General features: G+C 40.1%; 1 protein-coding gene across 1 annotated transcript in view; it reads right to left on the bottom strand.

Moving 5' to 3' along the window:
* Nucleotides 1-20,799, bottom strand: part of Ubxn7 (UBX domain protein 7) — a 59,566-nt gene that overhangs the window by 15,845 nt on the left and 22,922 nt on the right. Inside the window, exons 2-5 of the mRNA XM_036203996.1 lie at nucleotides 19,706-19,853; nucleotides 12,111-12,178; nucleotides 3,103-3,168; nucleotides 1,338-1,450 (exon numbers count right to left, since the gene is read on the bottom strand). Of these exons, the coding sequence (XP_036059889.1) occupies nucleotides 1,338-1,450; nucleotides 3,103-3,168; nucleotides 12,111-12,178; nucleotides 19,706-19,853 (395 nt within the window). The remainder of the gene's footprint in view (nucleotides 1-1,337; nucleotides 1,451-3,102; nucleotides 3,169-12,110; nucleotides 12,179-19,705; nucleotides 19,854-20,799) is intronic.

Genomic DNA, 20,799 nt, shown 5'->3' with positions numbered 1-20,799 from the left:
GTTTCTCTGTGTAGCCCCAGGTGACCTGGAACTGACTCTAGATCAGGCTGGCCTTGAACTCAGAGATCCACCTGCCTCCTCCTTCCTAGTGCTGGGTGTGCACTACCACCACCTCAGCAAGGTGATCAATTGATATTACCCAGATCAGTTAACTAAATAATAAACAAGTAGGTAATAGATATTATATAGATACACTGTCCTGAGTGGATGGAGAGATTTCATCATGCTACTTAGAACAGTACATAACTTAAAACATCAATTTTTATTTCTGGAACTTTCCATTTAATATTTTGAGACTTCATGTAAATTAAAACCTAAGCAAAACTGCAAATAAGGGGGAGACAACAACATAGGCAAAAGATAAATACAAATAATTCATAAATGGTTAATAAATGTAACACTACACACCCAGCAGTAGTAAAAGATATACACATTTTCAAAACTAAATTTTATTTTATTTTATTTTTTTCTTTTCGAGACAGGGTTTCTCTGTGTAGTTTTGGTGCTTGTCCTGGAACTCACTCTGTATCCCAGGCTGGCCTCGAACTCACAGAGTTCCACCTGGCTCTGCCTCCCAAGTGCTGGGATTACAGGTGTGCGCCACCACCACCTGGCAATTTCAAAACTAAGTTTTTAAAAAGAAGCTTTCAAAGTGGTAAAAATTTTACACTGATGCCACACAAGGCTAATCAAAGGCTCTCAAAATAACCAATCTCATATACTGTTATTAAAAATATACTTCACTTACTGCCAGTAAAAATTAAGTCAGTGTAATTCTTAAGTTTACTGTGCAGAAATAGTTAACATATCAATTCTCTATATACCGAAAACAAAAATAAAATTTAAAAATAAAAGGCATAGTGGACACAGAGGAGGCAGAGGCAGACCCATCTCTGTAATTCTGAAGCATGGTCTATAGAATATGTCCAGACCACATGATAAGGCCTTGTCTCAAAAAAAGGGGGGGGGGGGCGCAGTGGGTAGCCATCCCAGCCTTGGCCTGGAAGTTCCAACCCCCACTGAGGCTTCGGTAATGGTCACATCCACAAGGTGGGGCAGAGGAGGGAGCGGAAGACCCAGGATTGAGAGGAGATGCTTCTCTTGGTTCCGGGACCCTGGACGCAGGAGGTAGACCCAGCAGAGTTCTCCAGAGAACATCGCCGGACTGCGCCATACCTTTCCCAGACCCTGCAACCAAGCCCTTCATTTGTAAGTTACCCCACAAAATAAACCTCCCTTTTAACTACGTGGAGTGACCTTAATAATTTCACCAATAGGGGGGGCACACAAATTGTAAACCGGTTTACAGTTACAGTACAGAATCTTCAACAACTTACTGTTTCAAAGCTGCCTTTGTGCATCAAGTCGATCGGGGGCCGGAATAGATCTGCAAGGGTTGTTAGTTTCTTATCTACTGCTCCTCCATTTCTTAACTCCTGTTCTTGCCTAACTACAATACAGAAGGATGGAAATGTTTTAATTAGCCACAAAATGGAAGTGTTAAATTACACAATAAACAAAAGGCCTTATATTGACTGGAAGAATTATTGAATAGTGTGCATGGTCTCAAACACAAAAAGGTAATGACTGAAGAAGCACCAAAAAAAAAATTTTTTTTTTTTAAGGATTTGGTGGTTGTTACTAGCCAAAAGATAAAAGTGGAAAATTAAATTAGTTACAAATAGTCATGTACAGAATATTCAAGGCCCTGTCTGTCCCCAGCAAAACACACACACATACACCCTCACCAAAATAAATTCCTTCACATATTCATAAGCAACACAGAAGAAAGCTTTCAGAATCATTTCTCTGGTTCTGAAAGTGACCCTAACCAATCTATTGTAGCTAGCTCCCATTTTTAATGACTCTTGAAGTAGAAGGTATGGTCCCCATCTACTAGAAGAGCACAGATTGCTTTGAAAACTTAAGCCTTCTCTTTCAACTTTTTCCTTCAGGGCACAGATAAATAAGTTACAAAACTAGACACAGACCAAAGCATTTCCTATGTACTATCTAAAAATAACTGTCCTGGGCCAGCTAGATGGCTCAGTAAGTCAGGGCACTTGTATATGGTAGGGCAGAATCAATTCCAGTAAGCTGTCCTCTTGATAGAGGACACATGAACATCATGGCTGACACACCACCCCCACAAAAATGAACAAAAAATGTCTTTCTTTAGAAATCTTTACAAGTATGAGGCCAAAATACTCCTGGGCTGCAGCACAGAAAGGTATGAACTGTGCTGGCTAGTGTGTCAACTTGACAAGCTGGAGTCATCAAAGAGGAAGGAGACCCAATCAAGAAAATGACTCCATAACCACTAGACTGGCTACAGGCAAGCCTGCAGGACAGTGGGTCTCAACCTTCCTAATGCTGTGACCCTTTAATACAGTTCCTCATGGTGTGGTGACCTCCGAACAATACAATTATTTCATTGCTACTTCATAACTATATTTACTATTGTTATGAAGTGCAATGCAAATATCTGATAAGCAGGAGATCTGATATGTGACTCCAGTGAAAGCATCACTTGACCACCCCTCATCTTGAGAAACACTGCTGTAGGGTGTTTTCTTAATTAGTGATTGATGGGGGATGGCCCAGCCCATTGTGGGTGGTGCCACCCCTGGGCTGGTGGTCCTGGGTGCAATAAATAAGAAAGCAGGCTGAGGAACAAGCCAGTAAGCAGCACCACAGCGTGGCCTCTGCATCAGCTCCTGCCTCCAGGTTCCTGCCCTGCGTGAGTTCCTGTCCTGACTTCCTTCAGTCACGAGCAAAATAAGCCCTTTCCTCCCCAAGTGGCTTTTGGTCATGGTGTTTCGTCACAGTGGTAGTCACCAAACGAGGACAGTGTGTGCACATGTGTGTCATGGTACACACGTGGAGTCCATGTACAACTTGCAGGAGTCAATCTCTCTCTTCTCATCATGTGGGTCTGAGGGGTCAAACTCGGGCTTCACAGCCAGTATCTTTACGTCTATAAGTTCACCTTTTAAACCGGGTGAATCCTTACAGGAATTACAACTAATACTAATCATCTTTTTCTTTTTAACAGAAAGGAAGTAGAAGAGGGAGTTGTCAGGCTGGTTCACAAATACCTACTAGTTTCAGTTTGAAAATCTCGGAAACCATCAAATATTGATCGCGCAGGCCTTCGTCTTTTAGGGGCTGTAGAAGAAAAACAGAATTGGTTTAAAAAATTAAAACATTAATTCTGGAAATTCTCAAGATGTTCCTCATATAAGCATTTCTTTTTTTATTGTTTTCTTTTGTGTGTATGTAGATTTTCCCTACAATGTAAGTTTGTGCACCATACGACCAGAAGCGTATCAGATGCCTTGAAATTGGAGTTATAGACAGTTATGAGCCACTACATAGGTGCTGGGAATTGAACCTATGTCCTTTCAAAAAGCAGTCAGTGCTCTTAACTAAGCCATCTCTCCAGCCCCATATGTATTTTACAATGCTCATATTCTTACTAGTACCTTCTCTCAGAAAAAAAAAAAAAAAATAGTAAAGAATAAAGAGCTGTAGACATGGCTCAGTGGTTAAGAGTACTGATTGCTCTTTCAGAGGAACTGTGTTCAATTCCCAGCACCCACATGGCACCAATTATGGCAGGTCATAATTGTCTGTGACTCCAGTTCCAGGTGATCTGACATCCTCACACAGGCACACATGCAGGAATAACACCAATGCTAAATTTACTAAATTCCAGGACAGCCAGAGCTACACAGAGAACCCTGTCTCGAAAAACAAAACCAAACAAAAATCACTTAAAAAAAAAAAAAAAAAGAAGAAGCAGCCTAGTAGTAGTGGCGCACACCTTTAGTCCCAGCACTCAGGAGGCAGAGCCAGGTGATTCTCTGTGCATTCGAGTCTACAGAGTAAGTTCCAGGACAGACTCCAACATTACAGATAAACATTGTCTAAAAAAAGAAAAAGAAAAAAAAAGAAAAAGAGAGAGAAAGGAAGGAAGGAAGGAAGGAAGGAAGGAAGGAAGGAAGGAAGGAAGGAAGGAAGGAAGGAAGGGAGAAGAATATATATATTTTTACACTTTTAAGTCAAGGCCTGGTGTGGTAGCAGCACCCTTGTAATCCCAGCACTTGTGGCATGAGGATCACTGCAGGTTCTTGGCCAGCCTGAGCTACAAAGCAAGACCCCTCATCTCAAAAAACAAAATAGCTCAGTGGGTAAAGTCCATGTTCTGCTCTCAAAATAAACAAACAAAAAAGTAAAGTCTTTCAAGTTATGACCCAATCATCTTATCATACAAATAAGAAAATCAGAACTAGGTAAGAGAGACCAGATAAAGATTTACTGGGTTTCTCTGTGTAGCCCTGGCTGTCCTGGAACTCGCTCTATAGACCAGGCTGGCCTTGAACTCAGAGATCCATCTGCCTATGAGTGCTGGGATTAATGGTGTGAGCCACCACTGCCCGGCTGTAAATTCTTTTCTTTGTAGAGAGGGTCTCACGTTGTCACAAGTATTTGTGAGGCAGAAGTCAGTTCTATATAGTGAGACCATGTCTTGGGAGGGGAAAAAATGCTAGGCAAGTGCTCTATCTACCTACAGCCCCAGCCCCTACATAAGTTCTACACCCTAAGATTTAAGAATTCTGTCGTAGTGGATGCATATGTAGAATCATAAACACTAAAAATACACTGTAAATTTCTGAAGTGTTCCTATGATTACCCAGGACAAAGTTCTTCTGCTACCCTTGTAGACAGCCTACATTCAATTTGTAAATATTTTACATAAGATTTAGAATGCGGGCTGGAGAGATGGCTCAGTGGTTAAGAGCACCGACTGCTCTTCCAGAGGTCCTGAGTTCAATTCCCAGCAACCACATGGTGGCTCACAACTACTTGTAATGAGATCCGGTGCCTTCTTCTGGCCTGCAGGGACACATGCAGGCAGAATAGTGTATTCATAATAAATAAATAAATCTTAAAAAAAAAAAAAAAAAAAGATTTAGAATGCATTAATTGAAATGTTACCTTCTCTTAGAAAAATGTTCTCAAACTTTTAAAAAAATGTACCAAATTACTCATGCACATCATAGAAAATGGAACTTTGTTGATGTTGTTTTGCTTTTCGAGACAGGGTCTCTCTATCCAGCCGTGGCTATCCTAGAACTCATTAAGTAGACAAGGTTGACCACCAGATCAGCCTGTCTTAGAGCTGGGATTTAAAGACATGTATCACCATGGCCAACTGAAAATGGAGATGTTTAAATAATTCTTTCAGAGTAACAGTTTAAACTGACTTATATATGGTGAGCCTGTCCAGCATATAACCAAAACAACGTCCCACATTAATGATTAGAAGATAAGAGAGTTCAAAAGTCTCTTACCCCACATCAAAGCAACTTTCTTCAAACTACGCAATCACCAAGTCAACCAGTAATGGTGGCACACACCTTTAATCCCAGTACTCAGGAGGCAGAGGCAGGAGGATGGATCTCTGTGAACCTGGTCTACAGAACAGGTCCTCGAACAGCTAGGGCTACACAGAGAAAGCCTGTCTCAAAAAAACTAAAAAAGAAATAAAGAAAGGAAGCACTAAGTTAAAAGGAAAACAAACTACAACACAGACTGCTCAGTGATTGAAAGAAGCAAGTGCTGCTTTGTTCAGTTCCAGCACCCCATGGGTCAGCTCACAGCTAGCTGACTCCAGCTCCATGGGGTCCACTCTTTTTGCAAGAGCGCGTACGCATACACATACGCACACACCCACACACACCACAAATTAAGTCTTTTTAAAAAAAGATTTATTTATTATGTATACAGTGTTCCGTCTGCATGTGTGCTGCAGGCCAGAAGAGGGCACCAGATCTCATTACAGATGGTTGTGAGCCACCATGTGGTTGGTTGCTGGGAATTGAACCCAGGACCTCTGGAAGAACAGCCTCTGAGCCTTCTAAACCAAAACTTAAAAACTCAGGGCTCATAGTAAAACTCAGTTCGTAGAGCTTGCCCAGCATACAAGTAGTGCTGTGGATATCGCTCTGTGTAAATAAAGTTCTGATTGGCCAGTGGCCAGGCAGGAAGTATAGGTGGGACAAAAGAGAGGAGAATTCGGGGAAGGAGAAGGCTGGGGAGACACTTCCAGCCACCGCCATGGAAAGCAACATGTAAAGACACTGGTAAGCCACAAACCATGTGGCAAAGTATAGACTAACAGAAATGGGTTAATTTAAGATAGAAGAAGTAGATAACAAGAAGCCTGCCATGGCCATACAGTTTGTAAGCAATGTAAGTTTCTGTGTGCTTTCTTGGTTGGGTCTGAGTGACTGTTAGAGTGGCGGGTGAGAGAGATTTGTCCTGATTGGGCCAGGCAGGAAAACTCTAACTACAAAGTAGCACTGGCTTCCATTCCCAGCACCTCATAGTGCTGGTGTGGTAACACATGCCTATAATCAGAGCAGAAATTTAAAGTCATCTTTGACTACATGAATTCAAAGCCAACCTGAGCTGGCTATATAAGGCCATGCCTCAAAAAATAAGACCCCAAAATGAACTTCACTGTTTATATCATGTTTAAATGCCATTCATATAAGCACACACACCCATCAATATTTATGTTAACATAATTATAAAGCCAGACATAGTGCTACATGCCTGGAATCCCAGTATGAACAGGAGGCTGAAGGTCACAATGAGCTATATAGTGAGTTCAAGGCTGGACTACATAAGACTGTGTGGATGATATTTTGTGCACCCCAATAAGCTTATCTGGGGGTCAGAAAATAGAACAGCCACTATATTAAACATAGGTTTAGGCAGTGGTAGCACAGCCTTTAATCCTAGCATTCAGGAGGCAGAGATCCATCTGGATCTCTGTGAGTTCAAAGCCACACTGGAAACATCCAGGCATGGTGACACATGCCTTTAATCCTAGGAAGTGATGGCAGAAAGCAGAAAGGTATATAAGGCATGAGGACCAGGAACTAGATAGAGCCTTTAAGCTTTTGAGCAGCAGTTCAGCTGAGGAATTGGCAAGGTGAGGTAGCTGTGGTCTGTTCTGTCTCTCTGATTTTCCATCATTCACCCCAATACCTGACTCTGGGTTTGTTTTTATTGATAAGACCTTTTAAGATTCGTGCTAACAAGACTGTCTCAAAAACAAAAGAATCACAATTACCTTCAGGAAAAGAGATTTAAAAAAAAAAAAAAAAAAAGCTATTAAATTTTTAAATAGTTAACCCAAATTGAAAAAAAAATTAAACCTAATCCTTTTCATTCTGTTCCCGTCATGTTTAAAAAAAAAAAAAAAAAAAATGAAGAATTGTGATACTTTTCAATCTTTGAACTACTTTTAATCAAGAATTTCTATTTAAAATGTATGTTTGTAGCAAAAGTACTTTAGGCTCAATACCTTTGTTGTTGCTTTGGTTTTTATAGACAGGTCTTGTATCTAGCCCAGGCTAGCCCGGGGCTCAAAGTCTACTACTGCCTCAGCCTTCTGAGTGCTAGAATTGCAGTCACGTTCTACCATACCTGCCCCAAACAATGCCTTCTGAAAACTAGTTATACGATAGGGTTTTTACTTTATTTTATTGTGTGCTTGCCACAGCCCATGTGTATGGATCAGAGGACAACATTCAGGAATTGGTCCTCTCCTTCAACCAGGAGTTCCAGAGACAATATTCTACTTACTTCTAAAACCACCAACAGCAGCCAACGGATAGTCTGCCACACTTCATATCACCTCTTTTCTCCCTTTCGTGAGGCAGCTCATCACCTTGGCACTTTTACTACTACTTCATTATCACTAGCCCTTTACCCAGCTCTTATTAGTTCTTGGGCTCATCACCTGCTCCTATTTGCTTCCTCCTCATTTATCAGACCTTCACTAAGAGCCTCTTTTCAAGCTGCAGCACTTCTTGCCCTAGGACTTTTCTCCAAGTGCCCCTTTCTCTCTTGTAAACCAGATACTATAAGCAAACACCATTCCTCTGTAATCCTCCTCCTATCCACTCAGTAGGCGTGTTATTCATCAAGGCCAAAAAGACTAAGCTACAAAAAGCTAAAAGAAATCCACACACATGGTAAAGTCCTATATATTATAGCGGAAGACAAGGACTAGCAGAGACAAACAACCTAGTGAGCAGAGAAACACTGTTTTCACATTGTCATAAATCTGTTACTATCTAGCTTAAGAGAAAACAACTAGGATTTTCATTTCATTTGCATCAATTTACAATCTATTGCTTAATTTAAATTCAAGTATAAGAAGACTATTAAAATCCAGTCCCACACAGAAATATAGTAGTAAAGAAATAACATTTTAGATAAATATGAATATTCTTTGATATTCCAAAACTTAAGTAGTGGTGATACTCCCCCCACCCCCTCCGAGACAGGGTTTCTCTGTGTAGCTTTGCGCCTTTCCTGGAACTTGCTTTGGAGACCAGGCTGGCCTTGAACTCAGAGCCTGGATCTGCCTCCAGAGTGCTGGGATTAAAGGCGTGCGCTACCACTGCCCGGCATGTAGTGGTGATTCTTTAAAGATTTGTGATAAACTGGGGTTGGAAGAATTGGTTCAACAGTCGGGGCATAACTACTTCTAACTCCAGCTCCAGGGGATCCAATGACTTCTTCTGACCTCCTTGTACAGGTATACACATGCATACACACACACACACACACACACACACACACACACACACACACACACACACACACACAGCTCAGGGGATTCAATGACTTCTTCTGACCTCCTTGTACAGGTATACACATGCATATACACACTCCTACCTGTAAATGCAAGCTCCAGGATAACACACACACACACACACACACACACACACACACACACGCACGCACGCACGCACGCACACACACACACACAGCTAAAAATTAAAAAAAGAAATGAATCTTGAACTCAGCAGCAAGTGCATACCTTTAATCCCAGCACTCAGGAGGCAGAAACAGATGGATCTCTGAGTTCAAGGCCAGCCTGGTCTAGAGAGTGAGTTCAGGACAGCCAGGGCTACACAGAGAAACCCTGTCCCGAAAAATAAAAAAACAAACAAGTAAATAAGTAAATAATCTGTTGAAAATGGTTTGTGCAAGTTAAAATCTAATAGCTCTTTATAGTCCATCTTAATAAAATTCACTGTTCCTGAGTCTTAGGCAGTGTCACAGACTTTGTATTGAAGATATAGCATCTCTATCCAACAGCTTAAGGAAATCCTTCTTCCTATGATGTGGGTGTCATCCCAAAGGCCCTTGTGGTAATGGTTGGTTCCCGCCATAGCACTATGAGGAGATAGTGAGCCCTTGAGAAATGGGACCTAACAGAGAAGCTTTGGTCACTTTGGACTATGCCCTTGAAGAGGACATGAGACTTTGGTCTCTTTTATTACCCCCCCACCCCTTTTTGGCTGCCAAGAACTGAGCAACTTCTACTATACATATTCACTATGATATATACTTCCTTGCCACAAGCAAAGGGACTAACTGAAACCTCCAAAAGTGAACGAAAATGGTGGTCTCTTTTCAAGATAACTAACTCAATTATCTTATTACTATAACATGAAGCTGTCTAACACATCCCCATCTCTCAGTATCCACAGCCTGTAGGTGAATATCCAGGGTAGGATGACATCTTACCAGCAAAAGCACTTGCTGTGCAGACCTGAAGAGTTAAGTTTGGATCCCCAGAATCTAGGTTAAATGCCCAGTGGGCTTGGCAACTGTGGTGGTTTAAAAGAAAACAGCCCCCAAAAGGAATGGCACTATTAGGAGGCGTGGCCTTATTAGATAAGTGTGGTCTTGTTGGAGGAAGTATGTCGCTGTGGAGGCGGGCTTTGAGGTCCTTGTATGCTCAAGCCACACTCAGTGAGACAGACCACCTCCTACCTGAATAAGATGTAGAATTCTTGGAGTTGGAGATTTAGCTCAGTGGTAGAGTGCTTGCCTAGCAAGTACAAGGCCCTGGGTTTGATCCTCAGCTCCACAAAAAAAAAAAAAAAAAAGATGAATTCTCAGCTACCTCTCCAGTACCATGTCTGGCTGCACACCACAATGACCTACCATAATGATAATGGACTGAACCTCTGAACTGTAAGTCACCCAATTAAATGTTTTCCTTTGCAAGAGTTGACATGATGTGGTCATGGTATCTCTTCACAGCAACAGAAACTCTAACTAAGACAGCAACCCACCTGTAATCCCAGCCTTGGAAGGTGTTGTATAAATTTCCTCAGATTAAAACTTTCCATCCTGCAGGAAGCTCCTTAAGCAGGAAGGTAAACATCTCAAAACAGCTTCAGGAAGTCCCTGAAACTGACCAGATTCATTAGGCCACTCCCTGAAAGAGTTAGCAATAAAAGCTAAGCTACCAAGACTCTCAGATCAGACTCACTGGAAGAAAATTAGCTGAGCTGCATGGAAAAGGTTTAGACCAACTGAGGTACTTGGAAAGGACACGGCCCAACCTATTGAGCTGCCTGTAGGGTGTACAGTGTGCTCCAGATTCCCAGCTTTTGTGAGCTGTCACTCACATTGGGTGAGCTTTGGTGTTGCAGCTGTCTTTCAGACCCCTCACCCATATTCCTGTAAGTAACCCAATAAACTCATCAGTTCACCAACTTGGACTTTGATGGTATCTATACTTTGGTCTGTAATGAGTTCCCTATCTGACGTGAGTTATATATGTTTTGCGCATCCCAGGAAAAGTTTTGTCACACAATACAATGCAAAAATGGGATCCCGAGAGCAACCCATATCAGAGAGCTCTGGGTTTGATTCAGAAACCCTGCCCCAATGAATAAGATAGAAGAACAATCGAGGATGATCCCAAGCTCTGGCCTTTACATGCATGCACATGCACACATGGGCACATCCTTCAATGTACTTTATAATTTACACTATCTCTACATTACTTACTATACCTAATATAATATAAATGTTTTCTAAATGACTGTTCTCTTGTTTAGGGAATGCTGACAAGAAAAAAGTCTATGTTCAATACAAATGGAATTTTCGCAATGCTAGGGATAAAACCTAGTGCCTCACACATGCTAGGCAAGTGCTCTACTTAGGAAGTAAGTATTGACACCTAATGGGTAACTTTTTAATCCTCTAACAAAAACAAAACTAGAGCCCCTTCTTGTCTGGTGTAGTGGCACACATCTTTAATCTCGGAATTCAGGAGACAGAGGCAAACAGATCTATGTAAGTTTAAGAGTATAACAAGCTCCAGACTAGCCAAGGACACACAGGGAAACCCTGTCTCAAGTAAGTAAATAAATAAAAATTTAAAAAATTATTTCTTTCCCTATTCTAGTTTTTCCACAAAACTTTAAAAATAGGTCTTTTATCCTCATGTTTCAAACCAGTTCTCTGTACTAGTGTTCTCAATATACATTTCACCATCTTTTTGCCCTACCACAATAAGATTCATCTATTTTTTAAGTAATACCTAAACATGTTTGCCTCATAAAAGGAAGAAGGTACTTACTAAACTATTACTATTACTCTTCTTTAAAACTGATTAAATACCCCATAATTTAGCAAATTTCAAATTCACCCAGACTGCTAATTTGGGGGGGGGGGGGCATGGAATAAGAACTATGTTTCTCTTCTGTCCAAAACAAGAACAGCACGTAGAGAAATTAAAAAGAGAGAAGGCAAAGCACACAAAACAATAAAGAGCTGTAAGTCAAGTGTATATTGAGCTATCAGACCTATGTATATCCAGAAGACGACATAGCATAAAATTAAGAGTTCTTTTTAATATAATATCATTGGTCTCCATAAGATGCAGCGATTCCAAAGGGAGGATGTGTGTGTGGTGGGGCACACATCTTGAATGCTAGAATTTAGAATGTAGAGCAGGCAGTCTCTGAGTTCCAGGCCAGCTAAGGCTATAGTGACACCCTCCCTTACAAAAAAAAGACAGCCAATCTTTTTGGTAAGCTTCCTCCTCCTCGTTATTATTCTCTGTTAAGGAATGCAGCTTTCCTGGGGGAGAATATAGAAATGTAAGAAAAGAACTGATTCTGTAAATGATGAGGCAATCTTTGAGTAAGCCCTCAGATCTCTAGTCCATTTTATTAAAATCCTAGACAACAACACAGTCAAATAAGTTAACTTACCACCAAACAAAGGTTCCGGCTCCACCAGTATTTCTTGCTTTTGAGGAATTGGGGCACGCACTTCTTCTCTGTTAGAAAAAAGTACGAAAATATCAAAATGAAAACTGTTTTTTGTGACACCTATTTTCCTTCTAAACTGTGAATGTATTCAAATTAACAAGTGAAACAAACATGTGATTTTTAGAAACTACAGTAATCAGAATAAAGAAGTGGTAAATGACTTCTACACAGAGAAGAACTAGAATAAAATATCTAGCACAGAAAGCAAAAAGTTTACAAAGAAAGAACAGACAGAAAAGGAAAGAAAAGAAAGGAAAAGAAAAGGAAAGGAAAAAAAAGGAGATCTCTTTCCATCTCAGGTCCCTTACACATTAATTTTTAATTATAGGGGATAGGGAGATATATGCATAGCTGAAACTTCATATTCCCCTGAAGCTGCAATTACAGGTGGTTGTGAGCTGCCCAACAGCTGGAAACGGAACTTAAGTCCTCTCTAGGAGCAGTATGTGCTCATAACCACTGAGCCATCTGAGCGTCTCAACCTGACTTGAATCTCTCTCTCTGGAGACAAAGTCTCACTCACTATGTAGCCCTGTTTGTCCTGGAACTCATACCTTCCTCTGCCTCCCAGGTGCTGGAATTAAAGCTTGTTCTACACTACATCCAGGCTACAGTTATTGTTTTGGCCTTTCACACCCCAGCCCCAACTAAAAGCTGAACCCAGGGCCTTGTACTTGTGAGGCAATTTGTCTACTACTGAGTTAAATTCCCCAATCCCCAACCCTCCCTGAATTCTTTTTTTTCTTTTAAGATTTTATTTTTAGTTTAATTATGTGTGTGGGAGTATGTGTATGTGACTGTAGAGCCCTTGGAGGCCATAGGTGACAGATCCCTCTGGAGCTAGAGTTACAGGCTCTTAACTGTATGTGGAGCTGTCTCTCCAGCACCCAGCCTCCCTGAATTCTTAAAGATAAGGAATTCATAATTAAAAAAAAAAAAAAGAAAGCCGGGTGCCTTTAATCCCAGCACTCAGGAGGCAGCAGCAGGTGGATCTTTGTGAGTTGGAGGCCAGCCTGGTCTACCAAGCGAGATCCAGGAAAAGCGCAAAGCTACACAGAGAAACCCTGTCTCAAAACCCCCCCACACACACCCCCGGAAAAAAAAAGATTGGAAAAATATAGGCTTACTAGAATCAATATAATTACTGCTCTATCACATAATAATTAATAGACAAAGATATATTAAAGTAAGCTTCAACAATAGGTAATAAATTTTATGCCTTGAGCCAGGCGGTGGTGGCGCACACCTGTAATCCCAGCACTCGGGAGGCAGAGTCAGGCGGATCTCTGTGAGTTTGAGGCCAGCCTGGTCTACAGTGCTAGTCCAGGACGGGCTCCAAAGCTAGAGAGACACTGTCTCGAAAAACTAAAAATTTTATGCTATGAAGGAAGAAGCTATCATACCTATCATAGGTATAATCTTAAAAGCATTTATTCAACAGATCCTACTATACAGAAAAGGAATATTCTATATAAAAAAAATAAACAAATATATAATAATGTATAAAAATATATAATAAAATATAAACTCTTACTTTTCTTGAGATTTTTTTTTCTTTCTGCTTTTTTTTTTTTTTTTTTTTTGAGTCAGGGTTTCACTATATAACAGCCTTGGCTGTCCTGGAACTAACTCTGTAGAGTAGGCTGGCCTTGAATTTAGAGATCTGCCTGTGTCTGCCTCCTGAGTGCTGGGATTAAAGGCAAGTGCAACTACCACCACCCATGGAGATTTTCTTTTCTTTTTTTTTTTTTTTTTTTCCAATAAATCCGATCTGTCCCTTTCAAGGTCAAAAGAGGGAGGAAGGACAGCTGGCTCCTTGGGTCACCTTGCCCTTAAATCACTCATCTCCTGTTTTGACCTCCTTGGCACAGTGAAGGAAAGGATTTAACTGCTTCCAAGTGTTCAAGGGAACAGAAAGAAAATTAAGTAGAGATTTTATTTTCTATGTATGAATGTTTGCCTCAATATATGTCTCCACACCATGGGCATGCACCCTCTGATGCCCTGGGATTGGAGTTCAAACAGTTGGGAGCTGCCATGTGGGCGGCTAGGAACTTAGTCCTCTAGAGAAGCAGCCAGTGCTCCTACCATTGCACTGTCTCTGCAGCCCCAGTGGTTACACATCCTTTAAAGATTATTCTGGTGGTAGGGAGAGGGCTCAGTGGAGAAACATGCCTGCCCTCATGTCTAATGACCTGAATTTGGTTCCCATGCACAAGGTGGAAGGAGAAAACGGACTTTCAACATTGTCCTCTAACCTCCAAACATGTGCCATGACATGTGCATCCATACATACATACACAGAGATAAATGTAATAAGAATTTAAAATACATTAATTAAACCCTCCTCATAGCAGTAGAACACATGTTTAATATCTGCAGGGTCCTATGTTTCATCTCCAGCACTGGAAATAAATTAAAAAAAAAAACAAAAAAAAAAACAAAACAACAGCCGGGCAGTGGTGACGCACGCCTGTAATCCCAGCACTAGGGAGGCAGAGGCAGGCGGATCTCTGTGAATTCAAGGCCAGCCTGGGCTACAGAGTGAGATCCAGGATAGTCTCCAAAGTTACAGAGAAACCCTGCCTCGAAAAATTAATTAAATAAATAAATAGGTAGGTAGATAGATAGATAAATAAATAAACATTCTCTTCAAAGTTTACTTTCATAGACTCAATAATAATTACTCACTAATAACTCAGTAAAAATATTTATTTTTATAAGCTTTATTTTTTTCTAGGAAGGTGAAACCTAAATCATTTTTTGATAAATGGTTTATACCAGGGCTGATAATTCAGTGGTTAAGAGCATTAGCTGTTCTTCCAGAGGACCCCAGGTTTGATTACCAGCACTGATATGGTGGCTCATAACAATCTATAGTGCCAATCTTAAAAATACAAATAAATGGGATCTGGGCATGGTGTCAAACGCCTTTAGTCTCAGTACTTGGAGGAAGAGACAAGTGAATCTCTGCAAATTCAAGGCCAGCTTGGTCTACATAGTGAGTTTCAGAACAGTGAAGGATATGCAAAGAGACCCTGTCCAAAAAAAAATAAAATAAATAAAAAATTAAAAAGTGGCATTTTACCTTTAAAATCAGTTTAAAGTTATAATCAACATTAAAAGTGCTTAATATTTTTTGGCTTAATTGTCACAGAACATAGCAGTAACTTGTAAGACTTCTTAGTGTATGGGCCAGCAAGATGACTCAGCGGGTAAAGGCACTTGCCACCAAGGCTTGACCACCTTACTAGATCCCTAGAACCAACACTTGGAAGAGGGAACTGACAGCCTCAAGCTGTCCTCTGACTGTCCCAGAAGTGATATGGATATGGCCACCCAAACACATGGGGGGGGGGGGATATCAGTTTAAATTAGGCCTAATGATTTCTTTTTTTTGGGGGGGGGGTTGAGACAGGGTTTCTCTGTGTAGCTTTTTGTCTTTCCTAGATCTCACTCTGTAGACCAGGCTGGCCTTGAACTCACAAAAAGATCCGCCTGCCTCTGCCTCCCAAGTGCTGGGATTAAAGGCAAGCGCCGCCACCACCACCTGGCTAGGCCTAATGATTTCTATCTTGTGTTCTCATGTCCTGCAAAACCCCTTGCCCATCACACATTTTTTCTGAGCTCATTTCTGAGCCAGGGTCTAACTAGGCTCGTTTCAAACTTCAATCCTCCTAACTGAGCTGGGGTTGCTCTGCGCATTTTCATGTATGCCTTTAATCCCAGCACTAAGGAGGCAAAAAGAGATGAGTTTGAGGCCAGCCTGATCTACATAAGATCTTGACTCAAAAAAACAAAACAAAACAAAATACAGCAAAGGATGCTGGGATTACAAACATGTGCCATCAAATCTAATGGGGGCCCTATTTTTTCATTATCTAACAGTTGGAATTCCAAGACATACTTTATATTTTTTAAAAAAACTATAAATATTCATTTGCCAATGAACACTAACATTCTATAATTAAAGAACTACCAGTTAGACAAATCTATAATAAGACAAATGATTGAAGAATAATTCAAGACTATGTTAAGTATTCTTTCCTAATTTTTGTTTACAAGTCTTACTACATAATCCAGGCTGGCCTCAAGCTCGAGATTCTCCTGTCTCAACCTTCCAAGTGCTGGAATTAACCATTGGTGGTTCAGTGGTAGAAGTCTCACCTGCCATGTGCTGGGGTTATAAAAATGTCTCACCACACCCAGCTGCTCTTTCCTATTGGACATAGGTCACTGCTCATATGCAGATTTCAATAACCTGAAGGAACAGACAATGTATCTGTAGAAGGAAGTTTAGTAAATACTTTAATCAAAAAGAAACAAGCCAGTTGGTTTTGGTGACCCATGCCTATAGTGCTAATTACTTCAAAGGCTGAAGCAGGCAGTCACTTGAGCCCAAGAGTCCAGCCAGGGGCAACAAAGAAAGACTCCATTTCAGGGAGAGTAAGGGTGGGGGGGAGGACCCCTTACATAACTTTAAAAGATTTAGCAAAAACAAAAAGCAAAGAAAATAATTTTTTTTTTTTTTACAATCATAGTTACAATCATAGGGTATCATGTAACCCAAGCTGGCCTTGAACTTGTTATGTAGCCAAAGCTACCCTAGACTTTTGATATTCCTGCCCCACCTCCCAAGTGTTAGGTTCACAGGTGTGCACTATCATGCCAAGCTTTAGAAAATATCTCTAAAATATCCAAATAGATCTTTTCTAATTGGTATATATTATGCCTCAATCTAAGACAATTTATACACTAAACTGCAATATCTCAGTTAAATAAATTAATAGTCTTGGGGATAGAAAGATGGCTAAGTGGTTAAGGGGACTTGCTCACTCAATCATGAGTTAAAGTCCCATCATTCACAAAAATTTGTAACTCTAACTCCAAGGGATCCAACACTCCCTCCTGGTCTCCATGGGCACTCACACACACACACACAGGTATGAGCAAAAACATACACACACAATCTTAAGCTACTATTAAATGTTCATCTGTGAGCATATAAAAAATCTAGCCAAATCATGATGGAACTAAGTAGGAAAAGATACTCATTTATGAGAAATATTTGCTATTTAAAAGGCTCAGTAAAGAGAATCTCTGGGGCTTAGGTGTTTGAGACTAGCTTAGACAAAGCAATGAAATCCTATCTCAAAACGGTAAAAATAAATGCTATAGTGCTAGGATTTAACTCAACGGCAGAGGCCCTGGGTTTCATTCATATCTCTCTCTCTCTCTCTCTCTCTCTCTCTCTCTCTCTCTCTCTCTCTCTGACACACACACACACACACACACACACTGCTGTCAGAGTCATTAAACAAAAACAAAAGCCAAACTGGTGGTGCACCCCTTTAATCTCAGCACCCAGAGGCAGAGGCAGGCAGATCTCTGAGTTTGAGACCACCCTGGTATACATAGTGAGTTCCAGGACAGCCAAGAATATACAGTAAGACCCTGTCTCAAAACAAAAACTAATATTTCAGGCATAATCAAAAATAAATAAACAAACAAATACAAACATTTACATGTATATGTGCTTCCCCCATATCAAATGCAAATATCTACTATTTAAGTTTTTAATCAACTAAATCATTTTTCAATGTTATTTATTTATCTATTTATTTATTTATTTATTTATTTATTAACTACCTATTTATTTATTGGAACAGGCTAGCCTGGAATGTGCTGTGTAGACAAGAATAGGCTAAGAATTCACAGAGATCCACTTATCTGCCTCTAGAGTGCTGTAATTAAAGGTGCATAACATATCTGGCTCAATATTGATTCCCATTAAAGCTTTAAGCCATGTTGGGGAATGGGATCATACTTCAGACAAATGGTCAACAGAAAACAAAAACCAAACAAGTAAAAACTTTGTAAGCTATTAATAGGATTTCTGAAGTTCATAACTCATGTAGAAACAATATTCCATTAATCTGAAACTAACTTAACAAACGAGCAGTTATTCTTGTAAGTGACCTGGTTCTTAAATTATGTCTGACTTAATAAAATAATAAAGCCCTGTCCCTTTGCCTGCTGTATTTAAAATGAGAATTACAAAAGACCAAGAGTATAGAGTTTTACCTAAGCACTTTTAAATTGAGCATTTTTTTTGTTTGTTTTGTTTTTCAACTGAGTGCAAAGGCATGTGCTTGTAGTAGTCCCAACAAGGTTGAGGTCTAATACTTTCCAAAGCCTGATGAAATTTTGCTCAAGAGTTAGGTATTTATCGGAAACTCTCATTAATCAAATATAAAGGACTAGAAAACCAAATATATACAGTTCTATATACAGTTGGGATGTCTTTAGTGATTAGGTAGGTAACGAATAAAAGACTAGAATTTCTTTTAATGATATACTTTATGTGCATTGATGTTTGCCTACATGTATGTCTGTGTGAGAGTGTCAGATCCGCTGGAACTGGAGTGACAGACAGCTGTGAACTGCTATGTGGGTGCTGGGAACTGAACCCAGGTCCTCTGGAAGAGTAGCCAGTGCTCTTAACCACTGAGCCATCTCTCCAGCCCCTAAAGACTAGAATTTTGTTTATATATTTATTACTTTATTTTTTAGTGCTACATCTTAAACTCAGCTCCTATGCATGTTAGTCACATATTCTACCACTAAGCTATGCATTCAACCTTAGTTTTCAAAAATATTTCAAGATAACTCATTTTCCTAGGAAAATCTACATTTTGAAATAAGAACTTCATTAAACTTTATCTGCTTTTTAACTGCTGTGTAGCTTAGGAAAAAATGTCCATGCTCTAGTTTCCTCAGAGGCAAAATGATAGTGCCAATCTATAAAGTCCTTAAAAAGAACAAAACCAGCCAGGCGGTGGTGGCGCACGCCTTCAATCCTAGCACTCGGGAGGCAGAGCCAGGCAAATCTCTGTGAGTTCAAGGCCAGCCTGGACTACCAATTGAGTTCCAGGAAAGGCGCAAAGCTACACAGAGAAACCCTGTCTCAAAAAACCAAAAACAAATAAACAAACAAACAAAAACACCAAAACCAAAATGGCTTCAAGCTTGCTATGTAGCTAAGGATGAGCCTGAATCCTCCTGTCTCCACCTAAGTGCCTGGATTCCAAACATGTGCCACTAAGTCTGGTTTATTCAGTGTTGGGGCTTAAACTCAGAACTTCTTGAATGTTAGGCAAACACTCTACCAACTGAGCTTAAATCCTCAGCCAACAAAATCCTTTTTGTCGTATAGTTGGTGGCTGTGAGGCACACAAACCCCAATCTTAGGCCAATTATAATCAAGCAGTTGCACCCTGTACTCTGTCACCTGCCTGCCTGCCTCTAACCCACACAGTTCTTGAGGACTGAAAAGAAGAGAGGATTAAACAGAAAAGATGGCATGCTCTAGAGAATTTAAGATATAGTAAATACAAACATTTCTACAGGGTACTTTTCAGAGGCTTTCAACCTTAAATGTTTGTCAAAATTAGAAAATTGACCTAACTCTGATAAAAATGCAACTAGTTAATTTAGGCAAAGAGTAACTGCTACAATAAATAATAAATTCATACTCTGTGTGTGGTCTGACAGTAGAGACACTTGCAGAACTGGTACTGGGCTCCTCAGCAATTCCTCCACCATCCAAAAACATAGTGACCGCCATCTCTAGGTTGTTGTTACAAGCTTCAAGCATATGTTTTCCTACACTTTCACTTGCACCTGAAACAGCAAAGGAACAGAAAAGAAAGTTAAAAATGGTATCTTACATTCAAGCTCACATTAAAACAGAACTTCCCCCTTCAAAATGACTTCTACAAAAACGCATTTGTTTACTTCTGTCCTGCTGGCTGGCTGATATAAATACACAGAGCTAGAAAACAACACCACAGCACCACAGGAGTACAGACTCTTTCACAATAAAATATATACATGCACATATATATGTATATATATATATATATATATATATGTATTTCTTTTTCTTTTCCTTCTTTCTTTTTTTTTTGTTTGTTTTTTGTATGGTTTTTTTTTGTGTGTGTGTGTGTGTGTGTAAGACGAGTCTCACACTGTAGCTTGGCCAAGTGTTCAACTCAGAAATCCTCCTGCCTCAGCCTCAAATACTAGGCTTATAAGAATGAGCCACTACCACGCCTGGCTATTTGCCATTTCTTTGCGTATGTGTGTGTATATGCACGTATGTACATGTGAATATGCCATGGCACATGAATGGAGGTCAAAGGACAACATCTGGTACTGTTCCTTGCTTCTACCTTGTCAGATAGAGTCTCTTATCCGCCACCACATACGTTAGGCTAGCTATCTAACAAGCTTTCAGGAGATTCTCTAGCCTTTCATCTCAATATAGGAGCACTGGGATCACAGATGTGTGCTATAGTAACTGGCTGTAGGTTCTGGGGATTTTAATCCAAATCCTCATGCCTACATAGCCTCAGCTCTATTTATAATTTCTTTAGATGGCTAAATTAACTAGTGTGGTAGTACATACAAGCACCCGAGAGGCACTCTCTGTGAGTTCAAGGCCAGCCTGGGACTATACTGTAAAACCCTGTCTCAAAAACAAAACAATAAAAACAGGATTAAGTATATTATCTGTTAGTAATAAACTGAAAATGGGATAAAAAAAAATTAAAGACTACATTCTAGA

This window comes from Onychomys torridus, chromosome 12 (genome assembly GCF_903995425.1).
Source record: "Onychomys torridus chromosome 12, mOncTor1.1, whole genome shotgun sequence".
In the NCBI taxonomy this organism is placed as follows: Eukaryota; Metazoa; Chordata; class Mammalia; order Rodentia; family Cricetidae; genus Onychomys; species Onychomys torridus.
This window is presented reverse-complemented; position numbering and strand designations above follow the sequence as displayed.